At 40.2% G+C, this 10,593-nt stretch overlaps 2 protein-coding genes across 2 annotated transcripts in view; both read left to right on the top strand.

The window, feature by feature from the left end:
* Positions 1-5,433: 5,433 nt before the first annotated feature.
* On the top strand, positions 5,434-7,374 carry LOC103512649. Its single transcript, XM_026826065.1, has 2 exons — positions 5,434-5,807; positions 7,000-7,374. Exons 1-2 carry the CDS (start codon positions 5,450-5,452, stop codon positions 7,017-7,019), a joined length of 378 nt encoding a protein of 125 aa, XP_026681866.1. The 5' UTR covers positions 5,434-5,449; the 3' UTR covers positions 7,020-7,374.
* Positions 7,375-8,094: 720 nt separating this feature from the next.
* Positions 8,095-10,593, top strand: part of LOC103512651 (meteorin-like protein) — a 9,076-nt gene continuing 6,577 nt past the window's right edge. The window contains exons 1-2 of the mRNA XM_026826066.1: positions 8,095-8,108; positions 8,415-8,863. Of these exons, the coding sequence (XP_026681867.1) occupies positions 8,095-8,108; positions 8,415-8,863 (463 nt within the window). The remainder of the gene's footprint in view (positions 8,109-8,414; positions 8,864-10,593) is intronic.

The following is a 10,593-nucleotide window of genomic DNA, read 5'->3' as shown; positions in this document are numbered from 1 at the left end:
AGGAGTGCTTCTTAAATAATCCGAGGAAAGTTGATACACATGATGGATAAATCTTGTCCTCTAGCTCTGCTACAAAAATGTAAAGATACCTTAAACATTTCATTACACTTCAGCAAACAAAAAATATAATCGATAAACAGTCTCAACAGGGATTCACTTGTCTACCCTTTAATCACACATGTCAAGAGACTAGACTCTGAAATAAGACCTCACAAAAGAGAATATGGCACCAATACTTCTCAAATTACTAGGTACACACTTTTTCCCTCTAAAAAGACACAATAGAATCCTCCAGAGACCTTCAAATCTTGATGACACGTACCTAAGCCTGCTGTCCTAGAAAATTTAAATCCTACAAGATCCTAAATCCCTACTGGTGGCTACCAAAAACCAAAATCAAAGGAAGTGCTGGCGCCCAGTACCATTTTCGGGTTCCTAGTAGGATTTGGTTTCTTGGAGTTTGTGGGGGCTTTTGATCCTTTCACTCAAAGGATCAAAAGATCCCGATATAAGATAAGCATCCAGATTAGAAAGACTGATAAATTCCCCTGAAGGATTGGAGTTGTAGATTTATACAAGTTGGGATTTTAGATTTGCGATACTTATCTGCAGATAACCCTAGTTGGGTACAGAATTACTTTGAAAATAGGGGTAGACTAAAGAGTAAAGATACCCCTGGTATCCAGACAAATACACTAGTCGGGATAAACAAAGGCTCGAGATTACTTTTTGGCAAAAGGAAAAGAGCGATTAGAGGAGATAATTGCGTTTTGCAAAGGTACCTGAAATTGTATCTTTGATTACCTTGATAATGTAGCTGTAGCTGTATAGGTAATTATGACAAACTATATTTTATCAAACTCAATGGTGCCGGTGTACCTAGTAGTTAGCGCAGTGGGCTTCGGATCTGGAGGTCAGTGGTTCGAGTCGAAAAGTCCAAATCATATGAAAGGACTTTTATATGGGTATTATCATGTTTCAAAACATGCAATTGGAACAATCAATAGAGTAAAAAATATAGGAAAAAGTCTTATTTTAAAGACCTGTAAAACTTTCGAAATCCTTCAGTCATATTACTCGTAGGTCTGTACCTAACTAACTATTAATTAGATCTTTATAAGTAACTGCATACCTTTAGTTATCTACTCGTATTATCAGAAGTATCAGAAAGATATCAAAAAGGGAATCCCACTTCCGATTAATTCTAGCTTTGGTCCAATTGCTCCTATATGGACAAAGGACAACTTTTTATCTTACCAGAATAAATTTACCCAATGTATGCCAAGTTATATCGCTATGCCTCAGGCAAGTTTTTGTTCCATCAAACACCTTCTGATTAGCCCGTTTTGATTCAGAGGACATTCTAGGAGAGACTTATAAGTTTATCATTAATGTAGGTACCTAAATCTTCTAAAAATGAAATGGAGAAGGACGGGTTAAGTTTTTTTTTTTTTTTTTTTTTTTTTTCAGTAAAAACTTCCAAAGCTCCAAATTTTAGAATCGGGTTTCGCGCCATTTGCTGGGCTTGCCGGGTGAAATAACGCCTTGAAAATATTATTTGATTACGCAATGTGCTAAGCAAAAAGGAACAAGTCCGCTAGATGGGGAGAGAGCCTTTTTCTATCACTATGGTAATAAAAAGTTAACAAACAACAAACAAGTCTTCATTGTAGGGTAGGTACTTTCCTTACTTACCTATCTGCCTACTGACAGTCTACCCAAAGGTTTCACTTACCTCGGTACCTACATAATCATCGTTCCGTAAAACGTTTGTAAAGTTTAGAATAAATTGGGTGTCCTTTACAGAAAGTTGTAGGATTAGGTGCCTACGATTTTCAATCATTCCTTTAGCTGTCCATAGTTACCTCAGCTAGGTACCTGTTAAGAGGACAACTCTCAGGACCAAGATGACGTCTCATCATACCATTCCACCCGGAAAGATCGTGATAGTAGGTAAGTTCCTAAATAAATTTATTGGGTGTCAGGGTCGTACTTAAGCCAATTTTGATATGTACATTTTTTTTTTTTTTTTTTTTTTTTTTTTTTTTTTTTTTTTTTTGTGCATTTTACCTAAGTATTGATCCACTAATGAGATGAAAAAAAGCCTGGAAAGTAGTTTTGTATCATAACCAGTCCAAGGATTTTTTTCTTCTTTGTAGTAGGTACCTACTTGGAAGTTAGCTGTAACTTCGCTATTCGTAGATCTTTTGAATTGGGTTAGTCAGATATTTAGGTTTTAAATTTGTCAGTACCTACATAGCTAGGTGCTTAGTACCGCATAGAAGGAAGAAATCAACCAAACAAAACAAAGAAATTCCCTGAATGCAATAACAAGAACACCCACCCACGCCACACATGCAACCAAGGCCTCTGAAAAGACCCCCGTGTCTTGCATATTTTTGCACAAAAACCCTAACAATGCAAAAATATTTAAAAAAATATGTACACTTGGTTGCACATAATATGATCCAAAGACACTAATGAATTTGGATCCGTGGTCAATTAACCGGAATGCAATCTGGGGACCTCAAGGCGAAATCCTTTTCCCTCTCTTTGAAAAAGAAATCTCGGCCCCCTAATAAACTGGTGCTAGGAAATTTGATATGTTTGTAATGTTGAGATTTTATACCTTTGCGCATGTAAAATTGGGAATGAGGTTCCAGTAGGGAAAGACGTGAAGAGAATGCTGACAAGATATGTATGTACCTATGTCCTCCAAAACCAAAATATTGAAACCATGGAGCCAACTGTGGAATTCTAGAAGAATGCATTATCTCGGAAAATCGTATCCATACTGTCAGGAAAATATGGGGAAACAAGGGCAGTTTTTCATGTAGGTAAATAAATTATTAGAACACTGAATCTAGACGATAGCTCTACAAAGGTCGCAGTTTTACTCGCATACCCTCTCTCAGGAGAGGAGCAACCAGGCATATAATAGATAGAATCTAGGCAAATTCAAGAGAGCTTCCTATTGGGATGGGGTTGCCGTCTGGGTTGGTCATGTTCTACTCGGAGATTGTCAGACCATACTCAATAAATTCAGTCCCGTCGTGAGGTCAATTGAGAGACTGGTTGACATACGAGCCAAAATGCATGTGCCCAAATGTCCAAATTCCGAACGGTTCCAGACAAGCCATATTTGGGCCAAAATCTGGTGTCGAATTTCTGCCAGATCGAGATATGCGTAGGATACCTCGAATATGTTTAGCCTGATGAACCTGACATTTCCAACCCAAGGTCTCTGTAATCCTATATCTCTCAGCAGGGCCGTATCCAGGATTTTGTCGAGGGGACCCCAGAGTTCAAACATAGAGGGGTGGATGCTCCAAATTTTCTAAGTCTGGCCTATGGTAATGGAGAAAAGTTAAGCTCGAGGGGGAAGGACCGGGCCCCCTCCTTGAATACGGACCTGTCTGTCAGCAAATAACGTTCTGTAACCCTCTGAGCGAATAACCCGTTCAGTAACCCAAGAATAACTGATGGTAACCCAATATTGATGCTGGTACTAGAGTGTATCTTGGGGTAGATTGTGTCTTGAGGCTCTCTGTTCCACTTGGTTAGGTTTATTATTGTTGAGGTTGATATTGGATACGGAGTGCAATGAGCCTGTCATTGGTTGTCAAACAAATGCTCCGGAACTTTGGGACTGGTTTGGTCTGGAATATGTTGGAAGGTGGGACAGACAGTAGGAGAGCTTTTGAGTTTTGGATCTTTGATGAGTACAATTCGGAGTTTGGGACACAAGACACAATATAAGAGTTATTTGGACTGAAAGTTTGAGGGGGGACTAAAAGTTCTAGTCCCATTTAAAAGGCAAGATGTATCCGAAACGGTTTTGGCGGACACCGGACGAAATGTCTACACCAGATTTTTCCTTTCTTCTTGCGATACGGAGTGCAATGAGCCTGTCATTGGTTGTCAAACAAATGCTCCGGGAACTTTGGGACTGGTTTGGTCTGGAATATGTTGGAAGGAGGTACAGAAAGTGGGAGAGCTTTTGAGTTTTGGATCTTTGATGAGAAATGAAGCCATTGATATTGATTGGAAGTAAAATTCAGAGTTTGGGACACAAGACACAATATAAGAGTTATTTGGACTGAAAGTTTGAGGGGGGCTAAAAGTTCTAGTCCCATTTAAAAGGCAAGATGTATCCGAAACGGTTTTGGCGGACACCGGACGAAATGTCTGCACCAGATTCTTCCCTTTCTTCTTGTACCCCTGAAAGAAATATTATCACCAACAAAACCTAAAAGAATAAAAGTACCTTCCCGCCAAACACTTGTTGAATAAAAGTATTTTCTACACTGAAGAAAATCATGGGGATGAGAAAACTAATAAAAGAACCCTCAAAACTACCCAGCGATATCATAAACATAATTACTCACGTACCCAGAGATATCACAAACATTCAGATGGTGATAAACAGAAACGCAGTACGTAATGATGTCATTGAGGTATATCAGGATTGCGGACTCTGATATGAGTAGGGTTCCAGATCAAATTTTTAAAAAGTAGGACATTTGGTTCCAAAAACCCGGACATTCCATCGAAAACCCGGACATTTCCCAAATTTCAAAAGTCACAGGACTCAATGTTAGGGATCACGAGGCATTAACGAGAGTGACAATAGGGGCTCTTGTCAGAAGCTATGGCTCTATTATGATAGGTGGGACCTCTTCAGTGCTCGGTGTTTTGAGGGATTACGGTTTAAGGACGATTGTGACGATTCTGTCTGGCTGGGAGACGTTAAACAGGGAGTAGACCAGCTCAGTCTAACTGGGGAACGTTAAACAAGGAGTAAAACAGGTCGGTCTGACTGGGGGACGTTAAACAGGGAGTAGACCAGCTTAGTCTGGCTGGGGGACTTTAATTTCCCTTGCTAGATTGCTAGAGAAAAAGCAAAGGTTGAGTGCGAAGGGCATCCACTCGTAAAATTTGTAGCCAAAACCAAATATCAGCCCAAAGCAATCACCCTAGTTGTGCAATTTGTGATGGACAGATGGATAGAAGAAGTTTTATGATCGTTTAGTTATCTAATAAAGGACCTAGATTGATACCAACACAAATAATGCTAGTTCAGATTTGATAAGAGGAATTTAACTATCGTAAAATGCAATAGAAATTTTATAATTATTATTTCCTTCGTGGTAGGTCATAAATATAGGTACATAATGATGTAAGTAGGTACGTTCATATTTCCTAAATACGATGAAATTATAGACTATGTAGGACTGAAGGATGAAACTTACCAAAAGGACAACTTTTTGAGAAAACTCAGTAACAAATCAAAGAACTGAAATGGGCAGTCTGATTTGAGGTACTACCTAGTCGTAATCTGCATCAAACCAGTCCTTCCTTCAATTAGATAACCTCTGAATGAGACAATTTGACAAAGTATTCATGTTTCCCGTGTCTTCTTTCTTCTGTTGTAGTGTATCATGGAAACATGCTTCACCTAAGAGACCAACCCCAGGTCGCGTTCACACGCATCAACGTCAACATCAAGAACATCCTGCGCCAATCCCTGCTCTCCGCGGAGTCGCCATCTTTGGAGAACAGCGTGTCGAGCTACTCCGAAGAATCGGCGAGCAAATCGGCCAACTTCTGGTCCTTCGGGCCGGACGCAATGTTACCAATCGATGCGAACCGGACAGACGTGTTTATTTCGGACAAGTGTCAGGTCCGGTTGGGCTATGAGGACTTTGTCTTCATGATTAACAGCAAGCTCGGCTACAACATCATCAAGTGTGCGCCCCGCTATCAACAGTGGGTGGATCTAGTCAGGAACAATTCCGTGTACAAACATTGCATTCTGAGTGTCTAGCTTTGACCCTGGGAGCAGGAAAGGGGTTAAGATCCGAAGTTGTTGAAGGTGTGTCCACGTCCACACATAGTCGACGGCCGTTAATCGATCCATGTGAATTTAATTTGAATCGATGTGGATCGACGTCGATCGGTGTAGATCGAAGGCCGATCGACTATGTGTGAACACACCTTTATATTCTTCAAATAATTTCCAGGGATTTCCTTGGCCAATGCACCCCGATTCCATGTACAATATTCTGTAAATACTAAACAGGGAGTAGACCAGCTTAGTCTGACTGGGGGACGTTAAACAAGGAGTAAACCAGCTCGGTCTGACTGGGGGACGTTAAACAGGGAGTAGACCAGCTTAGTCTGACTGGGGGACGTTAAACAAGGAGTAAACCAGCTCGGTCTGACAGGGAGACGTTAAACAGGGAGTAGACCAGCTTAGTCTGGCTGGGGGACTTTAATTTCCCTTCCTAGAGAAAAAGCTAAGGTTGAGGTCGAAGGGCATCCACTCGTAAAATTTGTAGCCAAAACCAAATGTCAGCCCAAAGCAATCACCCTAGTTGAGGCTGATCGAGAGGCTAAAGAACCTTTAATCTTTATCAGAAGAAGAATTCTGCGGAGGAAGTCTTAGTGCCTTTGTGATGGACAAATGGATAGAAGAAGTTTTATGATCGTTTAGTTATCTAATAACTTCTAATAAAGGACCCAGATTGATATCAACACAAATAATGCTAGTTCAGATTGATAAGAGGAATTTAACTATCGTAAAATGCAATAGAAATTTTATAATTATTATTTCCTTCTTGGTAGGTCATAAATATAGGTACATAATGATGTAAGTAGGTACATTCATATTTCCTAAATACGATGAAATTATAGACTATGTAGGACTGAAGGTAGAATTTTCTAGAAACTCATAGCGACTTAGCCATTTGGCTAGTTCTGTCTTAAGTAGTGTCCACACTACAGTGAGGCAATGTCGCTAGGCGTCTTTTTGGGTACGCCAATAGTCCCAAGTTGAACTAGCAACCCATCATGCTATTCTCCTGAACACACCCCTGAATACCATCCCAATATTCCTGAATTCACCCCTGAACACTATCAGCTCTTAAGTATAACTGGGAGGTAGATTTAGCTTATATGTTATCTGAAATAGATCCATTAAAAATTCCGTGTACAAACATTGCATTCTGAGTGTCTAGCTTTGACCCTGGGAGCAGGAAAGGGGTTAAGATCCGAAGTTGTTGAAGGTGTATCCACACATAGTCGACGGCCGTCAATCGATCCATGTGAATTTAATTTGAATCGATGTGGATCGACGTCGATCGGTGTAGATCGAAGGCCGATCGACTATGTGTGAACTCACCTTTATATTCTTCAAATTATTTCCAGGGATTTCCTTGGCCAATGCACCCCGATTCCATGTACAATATTCTGTAAATACCTAAATTCTTACAAAAAGAACAAATTAATTATTTATACTTAACAGTCTTTCAGATACATTTAGAATTTAACATTAGGTAATTGAAATTGTACAAAATGTTGATGTATTCCCGATCTAACAATTATTTGTAGGTGCAATATTATAGGATTGTTTAACTCAATTTTAATCGGTTAAACTTTATATTGTTTTGCATATCTACACACAAAGTAAAATGTGTAGGTTAGGTAGATAAAAACATTAGAAATCTCGTTAAAGAGTGAGTTACAACTATTGTCAATAAGACCTCTGCTTTTCAACTCCGAAATGGTAGTTTTGTGATAAATCCTGTACAAATTCCAAGATATTTTTATGAATTCTAATTGTATTTTCTGTACAATGCGTGTACATTGCTGTAAATTTAACAGTTACAACTATTGTCAATAAGACCTCTGCTTTTCAACTCCGAAATGGTAGTTTTGTGATAAATCCTGTACAAATTCCAAGATAGTAATGTTGAGATTTTATACCTTTGCGCATGTAAAATTGGGAATGAGGTTCCAGTAGGGAAAGACGTGAAGAGAATGCTGACAAGATACCTATGTACCTATGTCCTCCAAAACCAAAATATCGAAACTATGGAGCCAACTGTGGAATTCTAGAAGAATGCATTATCTCGGAAAATCGTATCCATACTGTCAGGAAAATATGGGGAAACAAGGGCAGTTTTTCATGTACCTAAATAAATTATTAGAACACTGAATCTAGACGATAGCTCTACAAAGGTCGCAGTTTTACTCGCATACCCTCTGTCAGGAGAGGAGCAACCAGGCATATCCTACATATTTAGACTCGTTATGGCGGTAACTAAGTGGATAAAGTACAGTGTGTTTGTATGTTTGGTAGGTAGGCTCTTACTAGATTATGTCCCATCGAGTACATCTTCCAATTTCTTATACCTTCGCTTCACGCTCAAAAACTGTTAAAGTATATGATTTACCCAGATTGTTATAGTTAATTAGATTCATATTAGACAACCAAAAGAGATAATTAATTGCTTACCTTATTTTGGTACCCAGTTTCCTTTTCTGGGAGTTGGTACCCAAATTGGTAAGAAATAAAAATATTAAATTCGCCTTCCGTTACTAATCCGTCACCCTTCCTCTTCTGTTCACAGCGGACTTGAGGTCTCACACAAGTCGCACGAAATCAAACCCGTCTACCTGCGCTGCAGTCAGGGCACAGTCAAGTGGAAATACCCACGGGGCGCGCTACGCATTGTCCTCCGCCAAGGCACATCTGGGAAGGACTTCCACGGGTGCCTCCGCGTGTCGGAAAGCTTCTCCGGGGCTCGAATCTACCTCGAAGGTCACCGGAAGCTGAACGAGATTTACGCCCCAGACGACGGGCAGTCACACGACCGGCTGCGATGCTTCGACAGTCACCGCGGACAGATCGCGCTTTACGTTCAAGCGGACTTGCCGGCAGAGGGCGCCACTAGTCTGGGCGAGAAGCGAGTGGCCATGTTTTCCTATGATCTCGAGTTTAGTCATGATGATGGCGAGGATGAGTGCAGGCCGTGCACGAACGAGGAGCTGATCACCTCGTACTGTACTAGTGATATAGGTGAGTGTGACGAAACTCTTATTCATACCTATTAATTATTTAGTAAGACTTGAAAGTGAGAGGTATAGCTATAGAAATGTAGGATGGAGATGAAACTTACGAAACTCTTATTCATACCTATTAATTATTTAGTAAGACTTGAAAGTGAGAGGTATAGCTATAGAAATGTAGGATGGAGATGAAACTTGTCGTCAGCTGACTAGAGCTTGGAGGGTAACGCGTCTGCCTTGTAAGCTCAAGACCCTGGGTTCGCTTCCCGCCCGGAGCGGATTTTATTCTGAACGGATAATGTTCGTTCTCGGAACGGCTCGTTCTCTCCTATCCTGCCTTCCTTCTCTCTTCGATCTCGGAACGATAATACCTCCGTTGTTACAGTTCCCTCTATCAAACATCTTAAAAAAAAAAGCTTGTGGGTGGTTGGCCCGAAAAAGTATATTACTCCATTGAGTAAAAGCCAGATTTAAAGAGGTACCTATTAGAACTGCTAAAATATTAGGCCTTTATCTGATCTTAAACAGGGTCCTGATTGTTAAAGCCAATCTCTCACCTACTCAGACACCTAAGGAAGTGAGAAAGGTGTGAGGTACACAGTTCACACTTTCTTTTTGATCAGTATCAAGACAAAACTCAAAGTGTACATACATCGACAGGTACCTACAGAGATCATAGACCTTACGTACAGAACAGGGATTTCCAACTTCCATGTGTATGCGGGCCACATCCTCCATTTGCAGGTACTTCGCGGGCCACATACACGGGAGCAGGCCCGTATCCAGGATTTTATCTAGGGGAGAGTGAATGCTCCACATTTTGGAGTCCACCCCATAGTAAAAGAGCAAGAATTAAGACCTATGGGGCCCACTCAAACTGCCCACCCCATAGTAAAAGAGCAAGAATTAAGCCCTATGGGCCCCACTCAAAACCTTCGCTGGCCACAAAAATAGTCTGGCTAGCCATATGTGGCCCGCGGGCCGCTAGTTGGAAATCGCTGGTATAGAACAATATCTCAAGATAACCTCCGTATTCAATAACGTGATCGATAGAGAAGAAGTTTTAATTAAGGATAAAAACAATGGTTTGATCTAAGATTATGATCATTAAGGGAATAACGGCAAGAGGCGACTAAAGCAAAGATTCTGTAACAAAAGAAAACCTGAATAACAAAAGGTAGGTAAATTATTAAAGAGAGCCAGATAGGTACAGAGGAAAGAGGAAGGACCATCAACAACACAAACACCAAAGTCAAATTTTCAAATAATTCATGATGGTTAAATTGTCTCAGATGGAAATGATTTTTTTTTTTCCTCAGAGAGAGAAAAAAAGAGGTTGGATTTAAAGGAAAAAGTTAAAAAAAAAAAAAAAAAAAAAAAAACATATATACATAAACAAAAGAAAACCTGAATAACACAAGGTAGGTAGGTAAATTATTAAAGAGAGCCAGATAGGTAGAGAGGAAAGAGGAAGGAACATCAACAACACAAACACCAAAGTCAAATTTTCAAATAATTAATGATGGTTAAATTGCCTCAGATGGAAATGATTTTTTTCCCCTCAGAGAGAGAAAAAAAAAGAGGTTTATCCGCCTGTCAGGTCTACCTGATACCTGATAAGCACACTCACTATCAAATAGACCTGACAGGTACCCCTGAACAGGTCCGCCTGTCAGATCTACCTGATACCTGATGAGCACACTCACTATCAAATAGACCTGACAGGTACCCCTCAACAGG

The sequence above is a fragment of the Diaphorina citri genome, unplaced genomic scaffold (assembly GCF_000475195.1).
Source record: "Diaphorina citri unplaced genomic scaffold, Diaci psyllid genome assembly version 1.1 scaffold869, whole genome shotgun sequence".
Taxonomy (NCBI): domain Eukaryota; kingdom Metazoa; phylum Arthropoda; class Insecta; order Hemiptera; family Psyllidae; genus Diaphorina; species Diaphorina citri.
Note: the sequence above shows the minus strand (reverse complement) of the source record. Positions and strands in the feature narration are given on the sequence as shown.